The following is a 23050-nucleotide window of genomic DNA, read 5'->3' as shown; positions in this document are numbered from 1 at the left end:
CCTTTTTTCTAAGATCAATAGAAATTTATTGTCACCAAAAGAGATGGATACGTTGGAAAAATAGGGATATGGTGCTTTTAAGCCATTAATGCAAGTATAATAGCAAGAGAAGGAATGTATGTTTTCGTTAATTGTTAGCAAGATATATACATTGTTTTTACTGGAAATGCCAGACTGGCAGTTGTCAGATGAGCTTTCCAGGTTACTGTCTATGTATACAATTTATCTGCGAATAAAGGCATTGCCAATTGTCAAGTACCGTTTGCAATGTATAGCATTGCATACATTTTAGATCGCATAAAAACAGTAAAATAACGTTTCTTTTCCTTTCAATTTAGAAAAGAATTCTCAATACTGAAATTGACGACGTCTTTTTGGTAGGTTTCATCACTGCTCTTAATGCACATTTCTTACCAGCATTCTGGTTATCAGATCAGTAAAAGAAGTTACCGAATCCAATATTACCTGGCAGAAATTGAAAACGAAAACGAAAGTTGAAAATTTGAGCCTATTGTAATTGTATTCATCACCAACTGACAGGCGACCCTCCATTCCTCGACTTTGCTCTAGGGACACCTGAGAAAGCTAACAGAACGCGGGCTGATTTAGAGGAGGCACTGCAGAATTACCATGCTTCAAGGGAATGGAGACAGAACGACCTCATGAAAATGAAAGACAACGAGAACTTACGTATCTTTGCCTCTAAAATCGTCTTAGTTCCTTATGAGGCTTTCCATGTACCAAAGTGAGTGGCCAAAAAAAAAAGTCAAATTGTGCGCTTATTAAATTTCAAGCTGATCTTCAGTTGAGCCCAGAAAAGTAACTGGTGGCATAGTATGATGGTTATTGTGGTGAGATGCACTGGCTCCCTCCCGTGTCAGCTGAGTCGGATCAAAATTCAAGATGATAACTTGATTTGACCAGCGCAGTATGTGGACATGGGTGTATGAGTAATGACAACAAAATATGCTCTTACTCTGTTTATAAATTCATACCGTAGACTTTGTTTAACTTGGAGCTATTTAATATTTATAAAATTCCTGTCTTCTTTTTCTTTGCGTTCCCCTGCTAGATCTGAGGGGTGTTTGATCCACTGCTGATGTGTTTCAATTTCAACCTGCACTGCCATTGATTTTTATATGTGACTGTTTTTCCTACTTGGTTGGAAGCTGTGCTCGTGTTATGAATAAAAACATGTTGTGAAAGGGGTAGCACCTGATTTTAACAGTAAGAAAAGGGGTCACTTCCCCTTTAGTTCTAAGTTGCTTTCAGTGCCATTAGCACTCTAATGAATTCTGCTAAACATGAAAAATCCTCTAGTCCCATGAAGTTCCTGTTACAGTCTCACCAAATAATTATATATATTTATGTGTGTTTATAAATATATTTTTCATTATTTATGTATATTGCTTCTGTTGTAGGTACCATGCCTGGATGGAGTCTGAGGAGCTGAGAGAGCTGACAGCTTCGGAACGTTTGAGCCTGCAGGAAGAGTACAACATGCAAGAAAAGTGGAGAAATGACACAGACAGTAAATCTTCTGTTTTGTTGTTGTAAACCTTTACTATAAAGACGGAGTGACAGAAATTCCTGTTTTGTTGTAATATATTAGATGTACCATTGTTAAGGACAAGCAGACAGTGGAATTATGTTTTAATCACTTAAGAAGTAAGGGGGGATGGGGGGAGGAGGCTCGCTCATTCACCTTGAAATATATCTGGTTCTTCCCTTGCTTCTTTAAAGTACCTGGGTTCATTGATTTGTGTGCTCATTTATTGGTTGTTGTTTTTGTTTTTTTGGTGGGGGGGGGGGGGGGGGGTTAATACCATTGGTTCCAATTCCAGTAGTAAGATCTATTGAATAATCCTCTCCTTCACCCAGGACAAAAAGTACTCTTAAGACACGTGTGATCATTGTGTCAACACTTAAAGACACGCATAATGTGTGGCCGTTGTATCAAAACCTTGATTGTTAAAAGTCCAAGAAGCCAGGCCTGTCTGGATCAACTTCTAAAGTCCTAAAATAGTCCTTACTCAAAACTTAAGTAAAGCTGATCAGTTCCGTTTAAAAATGATTACCAGGGCGCCTTCATCCTTTGAGTTCTGATTGTACTGGAGCTGTACACCTGAGTTCCTGCACATCGACTGCTCGATAAACACCAGCATATCCTCGAGTCTGCATTCAGCACAGAGAAGGATAGTCATGCTCAGTGGTTCACTCAGGTCCATCGGGTTAAGAACGGTCACGGCTTCCTGAATGACATGACACTCTGCATTATTCATTATGATTACAATACAGGGTCAGGTTTAAAATAATTTGCACTACTGGCAGTCATCCACCCTCTGAGGTGGAATAAGTTGGCTCAAAACAATGCGAAAAGTAGAAGTATAGTAGGACAATAACTAAAAATATACATTTTGTCCCACACATACTACTTATAATTTGTATTACCATACCTTGCAACAGTTTTAAGGAACTCATTTCTTTGTTCTGAATTCTCCTCCCTTTACTTTCAGATTTTTATGATTGTTTGAGATCGTGCCTGTTTTCTTTCAACAGAGTGCACTTTTATTGTGCTGGACAGAGCTGTCTATGATCAAAAATCCTCGGAGACCAGAGAAGTCAGAGAGACAGGTAGATTCTGTTTGCCAAAACTTTGCCTTGCAATGTGAAATAAATCTTCACTGGCTCATCATTTATTTCAGTCGATCCCTTGGCTAAGATGGAAAGAAAATGTGCATGTACTGAACAGGAGATACACAGGAACTGTGGTAGCAGAAATATAATAAATCTTAGCAAATATAATATTATTACCCTCTAGAGATAAACGTTTGCTTTTTACTGTGTGTGTGAACTATTTAGTTCTTCAGAACAGACTGTCAAAGACAATGAGCTATTTGACATTTAGTTTTACAGATACCTGGACTCATCCAAGTATGAATTAACATAACATTTTATCTCTTACAGTGCACATTTTGTAGCAATAACATAGCAATTAGGTAAACCAGTTTTTGAAGGACAGCAGTTTTGTCTCCTCAATAAAAGGAATTGTGATTGTGCTTACACTAGCTATACCTGCTTTTTACAAGTTGCTTGTCTGCTAGTTATGCTGTGCAACTGCAAAGTGCATGTTCAATGGAAATAAATGTCCATGTCATCATTCTAGTTACGTTGTGCTCTTACATTGTGCTCTCTGAAACAAAACTATGGCATTGTACTGATGTTGTTTTCTCGTACTGTTTGCAGAGGCCATGATTGGTGATGTGAATATATTCTATGAGCCTAGCCACGATGGACGGGGTGAAGGAGAAGTGGAAATCATGATAGCAGGTACTGGTGAAAAAATGGATGGAGCTGTAGGTGTAAAGTCTGCTGAGATACTGTAATTTGTTACTGTGCACAGAAAAGGTTTTAAAAATGAATAAAGCTGGTATTCATTGGGGCTTTTAAAATTATATTGTAAATCCATTTAATTAATTGTTGATGGGTACATTAAAGATTTTTTTGGATATAGACAAATGCTGTTATACCACAAACATTGGAATGATCATGAAGTTGGTGGTATAGCGGGGCTGGCAGTATAACGGGGTGGGGGAGCAGGTGGTATAACGAGGTTTGACTGTAAATCCAAACAAAGAGATGAAGTGGAGTCAGAGTAGGGACAGGTGGGTGAGTTTGTGGAAAGTTGGCGAAAGCAAACCAAGCGATGTGAATATGAGTGGTTGTCTACAAGGGGCGTAATATTCCTGTGGGCGAGGTGCCTTTCATGAACCACAACTTTCCCGGCACAAGCACTGCTTCTTTTGTCCATACATTCCATGGCTTCTACAAGCTGTTCTTTTGCTGAAATGTCTGCCAGTGGTCCGGCTGAGCCAAAAGGGAAAGTACATTAACTAGGGATAAATGTGTAGCCAGCACAGGTATACTGGAGTAGCCTTTAAAATGATGGAGGCCCTAAGTAATTTTTAAACATAGATAGAAAACAACAATAACACAACAAGTATCAGCCTTAGTGATCTCTAACTGTGAGACATGGACGCAATGAGATACACACAATTTTTGTTTTATAGTAGATTTGTACCATCAAGTATGTGCATAGACCATCAGCTTTATTGTGAATTACTTTTATACAGGGGTCAACGTGTAATCTGTTCTTTGTCAGGTTCCATTGCATGTTATATTTCTTCTTGAAATGATTTGTGATATTATTTTAGGACATATATGACATAATCATTCACAGAATCCTGGGCCCGTGGCAAAGGCTGTGGAAGAGAGGCTCTCTGTGCAATGCTGAGATTCGGTGAGAAAAAATGTTTTGCCTTTATGCTCAACATTCTCTATTGCAGCAGTAACTGTCCATCTCCCCAGCCTGTTCCGCTCTCTCAGTCTCTGTTCCTGGTCACAAGTATTTTTTCTGTCAGTTTTAGTAAGCCTAGATTTAGTCATGATAATTGCATTTATATAGCACATGTTCATGCTCTATATAACATGCTTTTTGACTTAACGACTACTATGCTCTTGCTCGTGTTGTCTTCTGTCGAACACCCTCCTAACAGTATTTCCTTGTGTTATCGATGCTTTTTTAGTTCAGAATTCTTGTGAAATAAAGGCAAAGAATGTTGAGAGAAACCTTGGGGACAGAGATGCCCGTTGGAGGGGATCATGGTTGGTTTACAAGTTGTATCATTATTATTATGATTCTTTGAACAGGTGTTCCAGTTTGGGATTCCTCTCAGTGATTTTGAAGAAACATATATATATATATATGTATATATGGAAACTTTTTACCCACATCGTAGTTTAACCAATCCTTTAGAGCAAACTTTCAGATTTCTTTCTTTTTAAAAATTTCAGGTCAGGAATTTCTCCATACAGAACGTTTCACAAGCAAGATTGGATATGATAACAAAGCCAGCCTGAAGCTATTTAAGAAGCTTGGATTTCAGGAGGTATCGCGACCTTGTGACCCGGTTGACATTGATAGAGTCGATATTTGTACACATCATTTTGGAGTGACTATTCGAGATTGAACTTCTCTTTCTCTGCTCTTTATTGAGCATGGCTATAGTTACTTTTTTATGTATAAAGTAGAAACAGACAAAGTAAAAAAACAATCTTAGAGTTTCGTACTTTCAACCATTCAGAGTTGTTGATTTATACTATTGCTTGCGCGCTCATATGACCTTAGCAGTTGCGAGCACCGTAAAACCTTATACTATACATACTATACTATACATACTATTGCTTATGACTTTACTGTTATGGATATAAACATATTGAAGGCTCTCTAAACTTTTTTTTTTTTAATGAACTCATTTTATGCTTATTTACCCTCTGTGTTATCATTATAATAGAATATAAATTGTTTCATATGGACATATTCAAAACATTTCATAACATGAATTCTTTTTGAAAAATGTTTTAATATTATGGAATGGTTTGGGGTTGTTATTTTTTTCGTGTATTTTTGTAACCAACAGTATAGAATAGAAATGTTAACAAACTGTAAGTCCTTGATTTTTCAATTAAATAACGTTAACCTGTGACTGTGTTGTGAAGTGATATTCATATGATTATTTTTTTTATCTCGATTGCAAATTGTACTCAGCAGTTTCTGTACTGTGGAAACCATATATAAAAGGGCAGGTAATAACAGGGATCCGGTAATAGCAGGGATTTTTTAAACCCCCATTTTTTCCTACTCTTTGTCTCTATTAAAAGTTATCGGCAATAACAGGGCCTCATCGGAGCCCAATCAGTTATATCAGGGACAAAGGCTCGTTAACCGTGTGTAAACAGTAAGAGAAAGAGTAACACAGTCATGGAGCAAGCCCATGCAAGCCACGCCACTGCAAGCACACGCAGCGTGTGAAGCGAGAGAGGACTGCAGTGTGCTGCAGACTTCGATCTAGCCCTCAGCCTAGCTACACGCAGGCGTAATGTGTCATGCACAGGCCATGGGAAACTACCCATGAATAAATACAGCTGGATTAGTCCACAAATGCTTACTTCCCTTGCATTTCTGATTTAACAGGAATCTGATATAATTAATAGGACTTTTTCTCTGGTCCCATCATCCTTGTATATCAGGTTTCCACTGTACATTGTTCTATGTTCTTCAAAAGGCAGCCCTTTGTGTACAAAAATATATCTTAATGTTTGTTGTTTCAGTCTTGCTGTACTTGTGAAATGATCATCTCAATACTTTGTCTTTGAACAACTTTTATGCCTTAAAAAACATATATTTTTATTTCCTCTCTATTGCTTATCCTTGTGATGTGAAGAATTGTTTTGATGAAACAGCTTCAAATCTTACTGTCTTTACTCTTTTGCAGATCTCAAGATCAGATGTTTTCAAAGAAGTTACACTGGAGTTTGATGCCAGCAGTCATGGAGTTTTTAATGCCTGGACGCCCGGATATTGTGTTGAGACAATAAAATAATATACATCCACGAAAAACCTCTAGTTGTGCTTTGAATATATGAGTATATATGATATCTATGCCCCTGGCCTAACCTTGATATAGCTGGGTTCTGTCGTTCCAGTCTTGTAGGTCTAAAGTAAGTCTCTGCTCTAATGAACAGTAGCACTTCTTCCCCCCTCCCCTCGGGATTCAACAACAAAATGTTTGTCTTAATCCCCTAAATTATTCCCCCTCCCCCTTTCAGGATTCAACTACATTTGTACAAAATGTTTGTCTTTATCCCCTTAATTATTTTTTTTAGCAATACAACAAGCAAGATACTGTGGTGCTCTGGAGTACAGAGAGAAATGCGTCCAAAGTTAAGCCTACCTTTTTTAAAAGAATATTTCCATACAGTACTGGTGGCCGGAGGTGCCACTGGAAGATACTTCTTTTTTCTCCTCCCTGTATTGTTTCTATCTGTGTGGGTGGTTGGAGGGTGCCACTTGTAGGTCCTACTTCTTGTCTCTCCTTCGTCCATTGTTTATGTTGGTGTGGGTGGTTGAATGGTGCCCCTGGTACTTGTAGTGTCGTAGGTCCTACGTTTATTCTTTTCCTTAGTTGATTTTATCAGTCTACAAAAGCAGTCTGCTGCCTGCCCACTATGTGACTACCCCTCAGAGACAGTGGAACATCATCTGTTCTTCTGTAGAAAACTAACTGATTTAAGTTTAAGGGGATGTTTTCTTTCCAAGCTACCCCACACATCTAATTGCTTCTACTCCTCAAGACAACAATTAGAACAGACATGCAGCTATTATTACCGAATGGCATCCTCTAGAAGAGTTAACGCTCAGATGCTACTGGATCGCTAACAACAACAACAGCAATCTGTCTGCATGTATGTAGTTGGATGGTGCCACAGGTAGATCTTACTTTTGTTCTTTTTCTTTGTTGATTTTATGTCTGTCTTACTTTTTCCCTGCTCACACAAACTGTGGGTGGTTGGCGGGTGCTCTGGTGTGGTTTGCTGCTTCTTCTTTCCTATCAAACATCTATCGTCCTTATCTCCTCTTCTTTTTTATGTTTGTTACTCTCTTGTAACACCTCTAATCTTCTGGCGCTCTTATGACCTTATGCCTTATACAGTTGCGAGCACCACAAAACCCTATACATGTACCATAAAAATAAACCCCACAAACTGTTGTTGTTTTGGTGTGTCTCTCTTTACTCAATCAAAGCTATTATTTGAGGATTGTCAAAGATCGGAAAATTTTCGTCACTAAAATTAGTAAAATTGTCACCTTTCCTGCTCTCTAACAAGGTTCTTGGCTTCAACCACCCCCTAACCCCTAACCCCTAACTTACAGTCTAGCCGTACTTATTCTTAATATGATGGCTAGACTGACCATTTACAAAAAATAGGCCTACTGAATTGTAAATATACATTTTTAGTGTGCAGTACCTAAAGTATTTGTATTTGAGACAAAACCAGGTGCCTTAATGACAGTGCATGTATTTTAAACCTCCTGTTTTCTTATGTAAATAGGGCCTAAGATAAGTACGGCTAGACTGGCAGTCTAGCCGTACTTAAGTACGGGTAGACAGCCAGGCTAGCCGTACTAGACTGTCAGTCTAGCCGTACTTAATATTGATGGCTGAATTGTAAATGAAAATTTTAGTTTGCAATGCCTAAAGTATTTGTATTTCAGACAAAACCAAAAGGTGCCTTACTGACTTGCATGTATTTGAACCTGAATAATAACTAGATCTAGATCTCATGAGACCTGTGTACTTAACAGGATTGAGTCGATTGGGCCAAACCTAGATCTAAGTACGGCTAGACTGGCAGTCTAGCCGTACTTAAGTACGGCTAGACTCTCAGTCTAGCCGTACTTAAGTACGGCTAGCCACTTCGATTTTAGATAAGAAAATTTTTCGGTTGCAACTCGGATTCGAACTCAAATCTTTGAATGAGAGGCAAACACCTTGACCTCTAGGCCACGAGAGCCCCCTCTCCGTCTCTCTTGCCTATTCTCCGCTGCTCGCTCTCTCTCTGTCTTTCTCTATCAGTCACCCCTCTCTCTCTCTCTCTCTCTCTCTCTCTCTCTCTCTCTCTCTCTCTCTCTGTCTGTATGTCTGTCTGTTTCTCTCTCTCTCTCTCTCTCTCTCTCTCTCTCTCTCTCTCTCTCTCTCTCTCTCTCTCTCTCTCTCTCTCTGTATATGTGTCTATATGTCTTTGTCTCTCTCTCTTGAACTCTGTGTGTGTGTGTGTGTGTGTGTGTGTGTGTGTGTGTGTGTGTGTGTGTGTGTGTGTGTGTGTGTGTGTGTGTGTGTTTGTCTCTCTCTTTCTCTCCGTAGCACAACTACCACCTTATAGCTCGCCGTGGTCCATGCAGATATATAGGCTTATTATAAGCTACTACTTGTTAGGCTAATGACAGCGAGCAGTAGCACACAGCTGCACCTAACCGGCTCCCGGCTACATTATGACGCCTCGTGTCACTGCTGTGTGCGGAAGCGTCATGCTCGAACCGGCTTAGTGTAGAGAACCGACCACGTACCTGCATTGTGCTGCACATTTTTTGTCATCCCATTATCGGCTACGTGCAAAATAAAACTATCGGTTGTGGTATTTAAGAAAAACCAAGTAAAGTAGTATTTGGTCCTAACACTAATTATAACTTACCCTTTTTTTTTTTTTTTTACAGAAATATGTTAGATTACGCTGCGTGTTTAAAAAATAATCGTTTTTTGTCCTTCCTGTAAAATTTGCCTTTCTGCATGTAGGCAGTTTGTGAATAACAACAGAGACCATGAAATATAATTAAATACTCTCTGATAACACCGACGAAATGTTTTTAAAAAATTACAAAACAATGAACAAAACTTAGTAAATTAATGAAACAAGTGAAATACGAGGTGAATCACTGTGATTCAAGTGATTGTGCGTATAGCCTAATAACAAGTGTTCTATTCACAGAATAAATGTTGAGAATAGCCACAGTATCTCTCACACAATGAGGAAATGAAACAAAAACGATGGCAGACGTTGTAGGTGGAATGAAACGGCTACCCGAAGATGTGGTAGAATATACGATATATCCAAACATTCCCTCACACATCGAGGGGGATGGGGTCAAGAAGTATTTAGAAAAACAGATTGATGCCATTCTAGCGCATCTTAGCAGGAAATTATTACGATATATTTGGCAACACGAGCCCTTTCGGTTGAGGCCAGTGGTCACCGAGGGTAAGTTGTATACTATTCAGATCGATTGTGGGTTAGAAAACAAAGAATGAATGGCCCTTGTCAGTGGTAAGACTCCAGCTTTTAAGAAGAGATACAGTTATAACCTCCTCTCTTCCCCACTTGCACTTTCAGCACAGTTCTTTCGATCACTGTTCGTCTATGTGTCAGAAAATTGGTCTGACTGGTCTGATTCAATTTTTTTTGGCAGTGATTTGTTGAAATGTTTCTTCTGCTCTGCTGACTCTGATTGGTTTATTCATTTGTTTGGACACGCAGTACAGTTTAAATTTATTAATCTATGCATTTTCTAGTTTAAAGATTAGAGGCATCACTAGAGAATAGCATAGCTCTACAAAGGAAAAAAGTGGAGAGAAAGGTATGACAGATTTGGAATTGCAAACAGCAATCCACACCAGAGCACCCACCAACCACCCACTGACAGGAATGACCACAGTGATATACTATACACTGAGTCAATAGTCATCAGTAAGATTGACTCATCAATTATACATGAATGGGATAAAAAAATGTCTTCATTTGGTAGTCTTAAAGTTAGAGACTTCTGGGTCTATCAACTTATTTGTAGGCTTGCCAATACTCTTGCTCCTTACCTTATCTTGCGACATTCTAAATTCCCATTTGCTTATGTTGCAGATTCCACCCCGTCACATTTACATGGCAGCACCAGCTTTGGAGATAACATCGATGATGAGTGGTTTATTGTGTCTTTACTTTACGAAATCACTCGAGAGTTTTCTGGCACCGTTGTAAGGTAACCACCACTTCCCCCTTTGATGGATGACAGCTGAATATTTAGTTAGGTAGAGGAACTAACCAGGAGTTAAATCATGAATACTGTGTATCTTAACTTATTATTAGGGGGGATTTTTGAAGATTCATTATTCAAGCCGAAATATTGTTTTTGCTTCTGAAGTGAGCTCTTCATTTTTATCTGAAAAAAGCCTGAAGTTAACTTTTTGAATTTTGATAAGAGCAACATTCAGTTGAAATTAATTTATTTGTGTGACTCTTATGGATGATCAGTTATGTTTTGCACACAGATCTTATCTCTCTTACTCCGTGCCTCTGTGTATGTCTCTGTCTCTCTTTCTACCTCATGTCTGTCTTTCTCTCTCTCTCTCTCTCTCTCTCTCTCTCTCTCTCTCTCTCTCTCTCTCTCTCACTCTCTCTCTCACTCTTTCTGGGTTTTTTTTTCTGCACAATTATTTCCCTAGCTCCAAATGACTATTATAATGTCAATATATGTTTATCGTCAAATCAAATTTAAATGATTACTTTCTCTTCCATTGATGTTGATGGGTGGTGTATCGTGAAATTTCTGTTTCGGTGTTTCAGGGTGAATGACAATGATGAGGAGTTTTTGCTCATCGAAGCCGCCGAAGTTTTGCCAAAATGGCTGGACCCGGAGACGGCAGAAAACAGAGTATGTCAGCTCTTTTCTTGCCTATGTGCAAGTTTTGTATTCAAAGTTTTCGTCATTCAAAAAAGTTGTGAATAGGTTTTTTTAGTGGGCCTGTCAGGAAAGAAAAAAACAGAATACTTTATCAACTCTATACCATTATATTATCACTCACTTGAAAATATTTGTAAAGTGAAATTTACTTTATTTATTTTAGAACATTATTTTCTAAAAGAATTTTGAAATAACGTAAATCTAATATTATCATTTAACCCGAATTAATCTAATTTTTTAAAATCATTTATGTGTAAACCTCATCTCGATAGTTCCATGTTGTTCAAGGCCTTCAGAATTTTATTTTTTCTAGCGGTCTTCAGAACGCCAATATTTTAAGTATTTCAGAGAAAATTTCCCGTTCTGTGAGTTAATAGTTCGTGTATGTCACCTGAATTAACAGTGCGCGCTCATATAAGCTTATGCAGTTGCGAGCGCCGTAAAGCCCTATACTACTACTACTACTGAATTAACAGTGTCGTGTATTCATATGGCCCCCACCATCAGGTGTATATCTACAACGGAGACCTGCACGTTATTCCAATCCCACAAGCCACGGAGGACTTTGAGAAGTACCCGCTGTTCACCCCGACGCCCGCCGAGGCCGTGACCTGTGTGCGGGACTGCACGTGTGACACACGCAGCAGCCAGGCCGTGCAGAACTGTATCAACAAGAAGCTGGCTGGGTACGGTCGATTGTCTTCTACTCCTCGTATCGTTGTTGTTGGGTTGTCTTGTACAGTAGTCGGATTGTCTTGTACTATATGTGTAGTAGTGGGATTGTCTCGTACTTCACGAAAAATAGTTGTACTGACTCTTGCAACTTTGAACTGTTGTCCTTTTAAAATATTTAGAGAAGTGACTTGATGTATTTTGTTGTGTCCTAGGAAAAGGCACTTTACACAACTGTTCCTCACTTCACCTGTGTGGGAATGGGTACCCAATTATAGACGATGAAAGATCTTGCCAGTTTGTTTGCATAGAGCGCTTGATCGCCTTCTTGCACCATGTGTGTCTCAGGAAGCCGAGAATGTTTCTGAGTGTTCTTGGGTCTAACTGAGTAATAATAGTTTGTAAAGTGCATTGAGCTTGTTGTAGAGTATAGATCTGCGCTGTATAAATGCTATTATTATCATTATTGTTATAATTATTATTATTATTTTGTTGTTGTTATTGCCTTCCAGACTCCCCAAGAAAGTGTCGGAGAGTGTTCATCGCGTGAACTGTTATCTCCCCACCCCTCTGGCTGTCCTGTTGTCAGAGCATCCAGGCTTTGTGGCTGCGGGTGTGCGCAGTTTTTACTACAGAGATCCACTGGAATTAAAGGTAAGGATAGTGTATCACAAAGGCGTGTTGTAAATATATGTAACTGGGTCGTGCTATTCTATTATTCTTTAAAAAACTACATATATTTTGTCCTGATCTTTCCGTGTCACCCATCTGTTCAGGCTCTCCAAGTAAGTTGCTCTGGGTCTACCCCTGCCTCGTTTGCCTCCAATTTTACCTCTGGGAGCTAAATGTTCAAGGCACTTATGTAGTTTCAAGCGTCCCAGAAACAGCATTCATTGTCACTCTTCCTAATTGTTAAATAGATAATATAGAAATGTAGAGCTTGCTTGTTCTGTGCAGGCATGCCGCCCCATGAAGAGATTCAAGCCGGATGACCTGGTGCGGACACGAGTGACCATGACGAGATGTCTGTACGCCCAGCTGGTGCAGCAGCAGTTCACACCGGACAAGCTCAGCGGGTGGTCGGTGGTGGGCCCGGCAAACCCCCAGTTCCAGGAGAGAGATATCGGCGTCAAACTGGTGGGTGCAGGAAAGGCAACATTTTTGGTGTACAAGTTGTTTGTGTTTTGGGGGGATACTGGGACATGTCACGGACAGAATCTTTTCCTTCATTTTTATCTTTGAAAATGTTTAGATTGTTTTAGCCTAATTTTTTTCAGTGTAGTTTGACTATTGAGGTCTAGACGCAAGCTATAATTTTAGTATTTTTAGATGGTAAAGGGTACTTTGGGATACTCCCCCCCCCCCCCCCCCCCCACACCTTTCTGCAGTATTCTTTGAACATAGACTACTTGGGTAAAATGTTCTCATAAATGATTTTGGAAAATTCCAAGTCTTTGATATACATTGAAATTGGCAGGAATTACCTGAGAACCCAAGTGATGTCTGCACTGAGATAAGACAGGTCAGTCAGACTGACTGGTTAGATGGGTTTGTAAATTCTCACATAGTCCAATCTTAAGTCTGAGGTATCTCAATTGATTTCATGTATCGTAGGACTGATTGTTTCAACATAATGCTGACCAAATTTTGTCAATAGTGCTGGAAAACATACTCAAACAAACATTGACATAATGTTCCCCCTCTTACCTTTTTGTCTCCCCTGTGTGACAGGCTCATGGTTTTGAGATCCTGTGCTCCAAGTGCCGGGACGAAGATTCCCGAACGGTCAACGGGGAGTTGGTGCTGGACTCGCACATCAGGTGGCAGCAGTTTAGGAGGTCGCTACAAAGTCAGGGGTATTTCAGGGTGAGTTGTGTATATGTTGGTATCTTTTTGAAGATTAACATTTTTAGGAGGTTGCTATACAGTCAGGAATATTTGAGAGACAGTTTTGTATATGTTGATATCTTTGTATATATTGACATTTTTATGACTATTTTTTCTACACAGTCAGAAATAATAGAGAGAGAGTTTTTATATGTTGATATCTGTGTAAAGATTGACATGGTCTTGGCTATTTCAGGACGAATTGTGTATATGTTGATATCTTTGCGGAGACTGATGCAGTCAGGGATATTTTGTAGGTTTGGGGGAAAGGGGGGGGGGGGGTTGGGTGCTTGAAATAGTAGGGGAGATGATGTGTTAAACGAACAAAGCCTCTAACAGAATGAAAAAAAAACCTGCCCATTATCGGCTTTTTTGATCGTTCATATTTTGCTTCAGTGACTGTGAAGATTTTTCATGCTAGAAACATGGGATCAAAACTTTTGATGACTACAAATGTTTTTCCTCATAAATAGAACCTCGGGACATTATGTAACAAACCTTGCAGATTTATTTTCTACAGTATTTTATGCTAGTGTCATTTTAAGTTTCCATTCAGTGTAGAGGGTTTTTGGATTAGATTTGGAATGATCTTCACTTTGAAGAGGTGTAAAAAGCTCTGTGTTTGTGTTTACAGGGTGAGATCGAAGGTTCTCGGCTGTATCAAGAACTTCTCAGAGATGCCAAGCACTTCTTCGCTTCACAAATTGAAGACGATGAAAGGTAAAACTTTTGTTTAAGATGACAAACTGGCATGGTGACTTTTAAACACCTCCGTCTTTTTAAAATGAAATTGTGTTTTATTTTGTCACAATAAATCCTTTCTGTTTCTGTGTATGGATGTTTTTTTGGGTGTAATTGATTAAGAGCGAGATAATGCTGAGATTTATTTGATAGTATAATGGGTTGAAAAAATACAAATGAAGAGAGTTCTTTTTGGAAAGAACAAGTTTTGGCCTCTCAGCTACTGTCTGTTGCCTTAAAGTGAGGGGAAAATGTGACAGTAATTTGTTAACTAATCCCGTAAATATATTTATATGTATGGGCTGCTCAATCTGTATTATTATTATTTTTGTTGTTATTATTATTATGAAAAGTATTATTATTTACTATATTATTATAATTTTTATTATTATAATCATTATGATGTTTTACCATTATTATTGTTGTTGTTATTATTATTATGATAATGAAACATTTGTGAATGTGTTTGTCATTGCCCAGCTTTGACAGTGAGAACATGGGCCAGCAGGTGCTGAGACACATCAAGCAGCTACAGCCAAAGTTTGACGAGTTTCGCCGCACCGAGAGGACTTTGCCTGCGTCTGACGGTACTCTGCTCCTTTTGACACTCGTTTTCTGTTACGTCTGTCAACAGAGCTTGTCTCTTTGTTCTGTTGTAACCCCACACACAGAGCTATGCGCTCGTTAAAAAAACAAAGTTTTGTTTCACTGTCTGTCGACAAAGCTTATCTCTTTGTTCTGTTATAATCCCACGCACAGAGCTATGTGCTCTTTTTAAAATAGTTTTGTATTACCGTCTGTCGACACAGCGTGTCTCTTTGTTCTCTTTACAAAAGCCAACTCAGGTTATTTCTTTTTTTAATATATATATATATATCTATCTAGATTTTTTTGTCAGAGTGCAATGTACTGTTTATGTGCTGCTATTGTATTTGTAAAATGCTCAGAGCCTGTGTGTGGGTGGTTGGCGGGTGCTGTGGTGTGGTTTGCTTTTTCTTTCCTATCAAACATCTCTATCGTCCTTATCTTTCCTCCTTCTTTTTTTGTGTATGTTACTCTCTTGTAACACCTCTAATCTTTGGCACTTATATTACCTTATTGTGTTGCAAGTGTCATTTTTAAAACGCTTACTAAAACAAGAGCCTGTGTTCCTTGATATGTTCCTATACTGATGTTGTATATTATTATTATTGTGATAATTGTAGATGATGAGTGGATGCACGTGACCCCCGACCAGGTGGATGAGTTGATGAGGTCGTCGGGGGGACTGACAGGGCCTGGCACAGGCGACACCTTTGACCTGTCCAAGGTCGCCGAGAGTATGAGCTCCTTCGTGGATCACGAGTCGGGGATAGACGGAGCCGAATTTCCCAGGTGAGAGGTGAAGCTGGTTTAAAGAGATAATAAAGTGAAAGAAAAGGGCCACTTTTCTTCATCACTGTTTGGTTTCCGTGGCTTGAATATATGTAAAGTACTAGGTCTGAACAAATTTCAACATAACCCATGATGCATAATGTCGCAGCATTTATGGGGGGAAGGGGGGGGGGGGCTCTAATTTTGGTGACCCACTATTAATTGTTAAGGTAGATCTGACAAGGCATAAATAGGGGGCTCTAGTGCACCAGAGGAACGGTGTTCACCTCTCAATCAATTGGTCCAGGGATGGGAACCTGCCAGTGATGAAAAACATTTTCTTTTTTAAAAATGTTCTCTTCTGTTGTGCTCCCCTGTTCTATAGTCCTACTCTGTCATCTGCTTTCATCTCCACTTTCATCTCCATTTCTAGTTTCCTCGGTGCTCCTCTTACCATTATTCCTGATTCATCCGACTGTTTCTCCTGGCTCCTTCTTACTACTGTCTTTCAACCACACCCTTTATCTTAGGGTAGGTAAGATTAAATGCAATAGCCATCTCAGATAAGGGCGAAAAATCTCGGAGGTCCCTTGTTTTTAGTTATTTATTTTTAGTTTCATAAAGATTTGTTGTCCCTTCCTTTTTTATTTTTTCTTCACGTTTGTATTTCAGCCGTTCTGCCGCCTCCGCGGAGACTGATGATGGTGATGGACAGTTTGAAGGTGGTGGTCTCATCCACGCAATGCAGAAAATGTTTGGTAAGTTGTCATTGTTTATGTTCTCTTTGTCTTGACCATTTACTTGCAGCTGCCAAGCTATACATTGTGGTGTTTATGCATTGTGTTGTTTATTTTTGATAGTTTGCTGGCTGTTTTATTGTTTGTTCCACTCTGTGGTCATCATTGTATTCTCGTGCCACTTTTGCCAGATTGCTGTGAATTGAATGCCAAACTTTTTTTCTGAGGCTTTTTTATCAAGCAAATTTTGTCACAAATCCTTTAAAATATGTTTGCGGGTGGTTAGAGGGTACTACTGGTAGATCCTATTTCTTTTCTTTCATTCTCTTGTTTGTCTGTTTGTGAAGGTGTTTAGAAGGTGCCATTGGTAGTTCCTACTTCTTTCCTTTCCGTCTATTGCCTTTGTCTGTATGGTTTACTTTTCCCTCACACCTAGTGACAAGTTATGTTATAGAGCTGCTTTGCTCAAGATTCAACTCAAGCCATGTTTTAGATTTACCTGAGTGGGGTGGTTGACAGATGCACTGATGCAGTTTGCTCCTTTTGTCCTATCAAACATCCTTATCTCTCTTCCTTCTTTTCTATGTATGTTACTCTCTAGCAGTTACACCTCTAATCTCTGACACTAAAATGACCTATTCGTGCTGCAAGTGCTGTAACACTCTTACTAAAACTGAACAATAAATAAAACAGATTTCCCCGACGACAAAGACTCGTCGGGCTCAGACATGAGTGAGTACGACTGGTCGGAGGAGAGTGAGGAGGACCTAGGCTCACCCACCAAGATGCCTTCAGCCTCCAAGACGAGCAACGTAGCCAGGCCAAGACCCGAGACCAACGGCAAGTGGACGGCGAGCAGCAAGCGACAAACAAAGACTGTACGCTTCCAGACCTCGGAAGCTTCGTCATCAGCCACCACATCTCACACTAACGGAAAGTCATCACCATCGTCGTTACCAGAGCCACCCCCACTCCCACCTCGCCCTCCCTCGATGGCCGCCCAGCGACCTTCCAACTTACGGGCCACCTCCCCTCCATCGCGACCCTCGGAGCCACCCCCGCCACGCCCCAGCAGCCAGGCCCGGACCTCCGCAGGGTCACGACCTCCCCGCAGACCGCTGGCCAAACCTAACGCGGTGGTCAAACCACGGGCACCTCCGCCCCCGCCCCCACCCAAACCGGGGGAGAAAAGGGACAAGAAACTGGACGCTCTGATGGACGCCATGGATCGAGAGTTGGCCGCCACAGAAGTGGGGAAAAGTTTCGAGAGAACCCCCAAACAGGTAACTTGTTTCTTCTTTTTTTCCTCCTAGAACTTGCATCAGAGCCTCTAGTGTATTGGCGACTCTCTTCTCAGTTGCATGTAGAAGACACTAGTCTAATTCTCATGTGGGAAAGTTTTCCAGTTAACTCCTTCTGTCTGCTGAGATGCTGCATTGTATCGATGGAGATGTGAAATGTTAATAATCCACAGTCTGTCCTTGACATTGCTCTCTTTGTGCCAGTGAACGTTTATGGAAGCTCCTGGTGCCCTTGGGAAGGTTTTTGACATATGATATATACAGTATTTTAAAAATTGATTTGAATTTTAGATTTGTGAGATATGCTGATACGTCGAGTTTATAGGTTGATTTTGTATGATTTAATTGTATGAAATGATAAAAGACATTAAACTTGTAGAAAATTGCATTATTTGAAAATTAAATCTATAAATTTGACCCCAGTGTTGATTTTCAAACGACATCTCCTTTCATGAATTGTAAAAAGTAACTAAATTTGGTCAGCAAGCCTCCCATTTATTTTCAGCCTGGAGGCAATGTGATTTTTTTTTTTATAAACCGCAAAAACAATCAAATCGAATGGAATTTTTGAATGTTTTGTTTCCCCATCAGAACAAACCGAAACGACCCAGCAAGCCCGCAGCGCCCCCTGGCGGCCGAGCCAGCGCCAAGACGTCATCAAGAGACATCAACGACGAGGACGACGACTTCCGGCCGGTCAACGTGGACCTGAACGTGGTGAAGAACACGCTCGAGTCCTTCAAGGCACAGCAGGGGCTGCCAGGCCCTGCCTCCAACATCCTCAGTGGACTTGGGGTCAGACTGCCGCGCGATGCGGCTGAGACATAATTGTTGACATGCATAAGGCTTGGGGGGGGAGGTGTCAGACTGCCACAAGAGGCAGGTGAGGCCTGTCTTTTTATACACCAAGGGAGGGGGGAGTGTCAAACTGCCGCACAGCGCATCTGAGACCTGGTCGTTGACAAACCCGATTGTTTGATTGTCTGTCAGTTTTTGTTGTCATGTCTGTCTGCGTTCTGTCACAAGAGCGGGGGAAAAGGGATGGGAATGAGGTTTGGGAAAGGGGGATGGGGAGGGAAGGGATGGGAGGGAGGTGGAGGACAGGGTGAGATCTATATGAGGTTCTTCAACCCAGGCCAGTTGTTGTGAAACAGCCACCCATGTTGTTGTGAAAGAATCCACTTTGTATACGGTACTTGTTTTTTTGTCCAGCATAAGCCCTTGGCTTGCCAGAAACCTGTTCAGGTGGACTGTGGCTGTTTTTTTATACCTACACCTACATGGAAGTTTTATACTTAATTTTTTACTACCATATACTTGTGGGAAATAAAAAATCCTTCAGCTCACTGTACATGTCTGTGTGGCTGATTCCACTCTGCACACAAAGACAAAACACCAAATTGTGTTGATAATGCCTTTAAGCATAATACTCAATCAAACAAAACAAATAAACAGACACATGTTCTGATTTTGTCTTAGTTGGAGGTTAAGGGAAGTTTTCGACTCAATCAAGGCCACTAGTGTTGTGTGAGAAATGTTACATTATAACTCTGATTGTCTCGGTGAACTGAGAATGGACACAAGGGGGCTTCGGTAAGATGCACTGTAAATAATATAATGACAACAACATTTTATGTTTCCCCAATCGCAAAGACTAAAACCACACACTTAAACTGTTTGTTTGTCACCAGTGGGCTCAGAGTTCTAGGCGTCTTTGCCTCAGTTCAACGTGTGTGCTTTCTAGACAGATAATGCCATTCTTGAATTACTGTCATAACAACTGCTTATTTTGTTGCACAGTCTTGAAGAATATGACCCCACCTTACAGAATAGTGTGTAGATGCACGTTTTCCAAACCATCTCAGTTTGATAAGACAGTATGCAGGTGCATGTGAATATTCCAAACCATCTCAGTTTGACAAAACAGTGTGTTGATGCATGTGAATATTCCAAACCATCTCATTTTGACAAAACAGTGTGTTGATGCATGTGAATATTTCAAACCATCTCAGTTTGATAAGACAGTATGCAGATGCATGTGAATATACCAAACCATCTCAGTTTGATAAGACAGTATGCAGGTGCATGTGAATATTCCAAACCATCTCAGTTTGATAAGACAGTATGCAGGTGCATGTGAATATACCAAACCATCTCAGTTTGATAAGACAGTATGCAGGTGCATGTGAATATACCAAACCATCTCAGTTTGATAAGACAGTATGCAGGTGCATGTGAATATTCCAAACCATCTCAGTTTGATAAGACAGTATGCAGATGCATGTGAATATACCAAACCATCTCAGTTTGATAAGACAGTATGCAGGTGCATGTGAATATTCCAAACCATCTCAATTGACATGCTGACCAAAAAAGATATGGTTTACTTTACTGTTGTCTGTGCCCACCATATTCTACATGGAAAGGTTCTTGACTCTGTCCCGTGTAGCTTTCTGTCGCTGGTGGCACAAATCACTCTACCCACTCGTTTGCATCTTGACATTAGACTTCCACTTTCTCCCCTCACTTCCTGCATGTCTCAGACATTGAGTGACTTCCACCATTTCCTTCTTTTTTCTTGTCACTGATCTCTAGCAACTTTGCTGTGTGAGGTGGCAGTCAGTGACGATGCGGTTAAATTGATGGGGTGGAGTGGAGCAGCTTGTCTACCGTATGTGATGTCAGGATATGCTGCAATATGCATGTTTCACTTTGTGTTGTCAATATATAATGAAAGTTCATGTTGTTTGAATTCTGTTGTGAACAACAGTTCCATAATGGGGCACTCAATGTTTCTTTAAGTCACCTTAGCATTATTTGTTACCACTACACCGTGTCTACCAGACTACTTAAGGGCTTGATGTCAAAATACTGTAGGATTTACAAATAGGCAGCACATTGTGGTATTTAAAATATTTTGTTAGAAAAAAAGTTGTGTATTTTCAGGCAGCTTGGTCTTCAGGGGAGGGAAAATTGATTTGGAGGGGTTTTGGGATGAGAGGGAGGGGAGGTTAAGAGTGAGAGGGGAAGCATCATGAATACGTAGGATGTTACTACAGTTACTATAATTGTCACCATGTTAATTACGGGACACCCGTTGGCGAAGGTGGTGGTTATTGGTTTATTGGTTAGAGTTGGACTTTTTAGTGAGGAACAACAGAGGACAGGTTGCTGGATAAAACTAGAGTTACATTTTCCAGAGAGAAACAACAGAGGACAGTTCTCTGTTGTGACTTTATGGCTGTGACAAAACCGTTCTTGCAACAAATCTTTGTCCTGTCCCGAAACATTGGAAAATGATACTCGTACTAAATGCAACAAGATGTGGACTTGTGTCGTTTTTGGTAAATTATAGTGGAAGAGTGTTCAGTAGACAACTGTTTGTAAAATTTCCTTGAAACTTGTGAATATGACTTTTTATTGACTCTGTGTGTACATAAAGTTTTTTAAATGGATGTCTTTTTCAATTTTGTCCCTTGTCAAAGTGGAGTGAAGTGACATAGGCAGCTGTATGTTTTGAAGATACGTCGTTGCTCTCTCTCTCTCTGTCCACATTTCTACAGTCACTCCCGTGTTGTGATTGTAGTGAGATTTCAGTTGATTAAGTGATTGAAGATAATTTTTATGTCTTTTTGTGTTACGAGATTTCAGTTGACATGATTGAAGATTATTTTTACCTGTCTTTTTTTAATGAGATTTCAGTTGACATGATTGAAAATTGATCGAAGATGATTTTTATCTGTTTTTGTAATGTTTTCTGTCGTTTGACAAAAGGAAGGTAAGGTTATTGGTCATGGCCTGTTTCTATGATGGACTGAAGACTGTGTGAAGACGGACTGCCTTTCTCTGTGGAGCAGGGGTGGCTAAACTGAGCCTGACACGTCTTAATACTTCGATTACTTCATGCACTATGTCCAGTTTTAAAATGTGTGGCCCGTTGCTGTTTATGGCCGAGTGAAACTGGCCTGTGATTCGAAAAGTTCGGCCGACCCTGCTGTGGAATCCACTCCAGTTATATAGTCTGGCACGTCCAGTCCCTTATCACAGGTCCGTCCCCACCTCCTAAATAATCTAAATTATGAGGATAGGGGTGTAAAAAAAACCCTAGAATCTTATAAAAGTTTAAAACAGGTGGTACACTTTCTCTTTGATTGCTTGCAGATGTCAGTGAAGACACTGCATGTACTCCTCAACCATTTGCTCACTGTTCTCCGTCTGTGTCTGTCACAGTCGCAAAGGTTTTTGCTTCATGAAATCAAACTATCAAAAGAGTTCCGTGTGTGCCACAATGTCTGAATCTCCTTTTATTTGTATCTTGTGCATTTCCTACATAAGTTAGGGATTCATTTCCGTCCCAATGTGGAAGTCAAAGAGAAATGTTGACTATTATCAAGAGATTATCTACGCTGTGAGTCACAGAAGATGGACGTGACTCACTTTGAACTTTTCCCTGGTTGTGCTCAATGGATGGACACACACACACTCTCACACATACACACACACACACAAGCTCTTGCACACACTCAAGCTCTTGCATATAAACACGCTCACACACACACACACCCACAAGCTCGTGCGCACAAGCACACACACTCATACATGCACATGTAATGTGTGTTCGTTTCCGTTGAATTTGATGCATCTAGTCAAATATATGTATGATGTATGATGATGATTGCTAATGGCTCCGACCACCGTGCCGTTTTTTACTGGCTGATTTGTCAAATCTCACACAAGTATCAAGTATTTCTGATTGCCGTTACGGTTCCTAGTATTCAGTTTTGTTCAGCATTTCAGTATTACTCACACTGCAGTGTTTAGCCACTGTACGGGAACGGTTTGCTCACCATTCTACTGGAAAATCAAACTTGTCTGCTCAGTTCTGAATTGGAAAAAGTATTGCTTTTGTATGCAGATTTTGTATTCAATCTTTTTCTTACTTAACAAGCCAATGTTATGTATATGTGGATGGATGGGGGCAGAAAACATTTACAATCAGATACTAATGTAGTAGTAGCAAATCAGATTGTTTTTATGGAATGTGCCAAATTTCCTGTTTTTAAAAATCCTGTTTGGACATTTTTGTAGTTCAGATTTTGTTGTTTCTATACAGATTTTTGTTTCTGTTCAGTTTCATGTCAGATAAAGCAATGACATCATCGAGTATCGCGTGTTCTGTTGTTCAGTTTCATGTCAGATAAAGCAATGACATCATCGAGTATCGTGTT

The 23050-nt window shown here is 40.0% G+C and overlaps 2 protein-coding genes across 3 annotated transcripts; both read left to right on the top strand.

Annotated features, from left to right (window-relative positions):
• Nucleotides 1–255: 255 nt before the first annotated feature.
• LOC101854991 (N-acetyltransferase 9-like protein) lies at nucleotides 256–6460 on the top strand. 2 transcript variants are annotated; one of them, XM_035973303.1, is made up of 7 exons: nucleotides 256–377; nucleotides 1422–1531; nucleotides 2560–2634; nucleotides 3247–3330; nucleotides 4241–4300; nucleotides 4855–4949; nucleotides 6336–6460. In XM_035973303.1, the coding sequence occupies exons 2-7, from the start codon at nucleotides 1435–1437 to the stop codon at nucleotides 6441–6443; spliced, it is 519 nt and encodes a 172-aa protein (XP_035829196.1). In that variant the 5' UTR covers nucleotides 256–377; nucleotides 1422–1434; the 3' UTR covers nucleotides 6444–6460. The 2 variants fall into 2 exon arrangements, with proteins under 2 accessions (XP_035829196.1, XP_005111817.1); XM_005111760.3 differs by lacking the exon at nucleotides 256–377 and adding an exon at nucleotides 414–745.
• A 2793-nt stretch (nucleotides 6461–9253) lies between these two features.
• Nucleotides 9254–21924, top strand: LOC101854767 (protein ecdysoneless homolog). The gene is made up of 13 exons (XM_005111759.3): nucleotides 9254–9657; nucleotides 10312–10429; nucleotides 11014–11101; nucleotides 11639–11817; nucleotides 12316–12457; nucleotides 12761–12940; nucleotides 13535–13669; nucleotides 14325–14410; nucleotides 14912–15018; nucleotides 15637–15805; nucleotides 16457–16542; nucleotides 17215–17804; nucleotides 18414–21924. The coding sequence occupies exons 1-13, from the start codon at nucleotides 9447–9449 to the stop codon at nucleotides 18648–18650; spliced, it is 2328 nt and encodes a 775-aa protein (XP_005111816.1). The 5' UTR covers nucleotides 9254–9446; the 3' UTR covers nucleotides 18651–21924.
• The last annotated feature ends 1126 nt before the right edge of the window (nucleotides 21925–23050 follow it).

The sequence above is a fragment of the Aplysia californica genome, unplaced genomic scaffold (assembly GCF_000002075.1).
Source record: "Aplysia californica isolate F4 #8 unplaced genomic scaffold, AplCal3.0 scaffold01115, whole genome shotgun sequence".
Classification (NCBI taxonomy): Eukaryota; Metazoa; Mollusca; class Gastropoda; order Aplysiida; family Aplysiidae; genus Aplysia; species Aplysia californica.
The sequence above is the reverse complement of the archived record's forward strand: the minus strand, read 5'-3'. Positions and strand labels throughout refer to the sequence as shown.

Coding starts and splice junctions, on each gene's coding strand:
- LOC101854991 (XM_005111760.3), top strand. CDS start 663: ATGAAAATGAAAGACAACGAGAACTTACGTATCTTTGCCTCTAAAATC. Junction 746..1,421: donor GAGGCTTTCCATGTACCAAA/GTGAGTGGCCAA, acceptor CTTCTGTTGTAG/GTACCATGCCTGGATGGAGT. Junction 2,635..3,246: donor CAGAGAAGTCAGAGAGACAG/GTAGATTCTGTT, acceptor TACTGTTTGCAG/AGGCCATGATTGGTGATGTG.
- LOC101854767 (XM_005111759.3), top strand. CDS start 9,447: ATGGCAGACGTTGTAGGTGGAATGAAACGGCTACCCGAAGATGTGGTA. Junction 9,658..10,311: donor GAGGCCAGTGGTCACCGAGG/GTAAGTTGTATA, acceptor CTTATGTTGCAG/ATTCCACCCCGTCACATTTA. Junction 13,670..14,324: donor AAAGTCAGGGGTATTTCAGG/GTGAGTTGTGTA, acceptor TTGTGTTTACAG/GGTGAGATCGAAGGTTCTCG.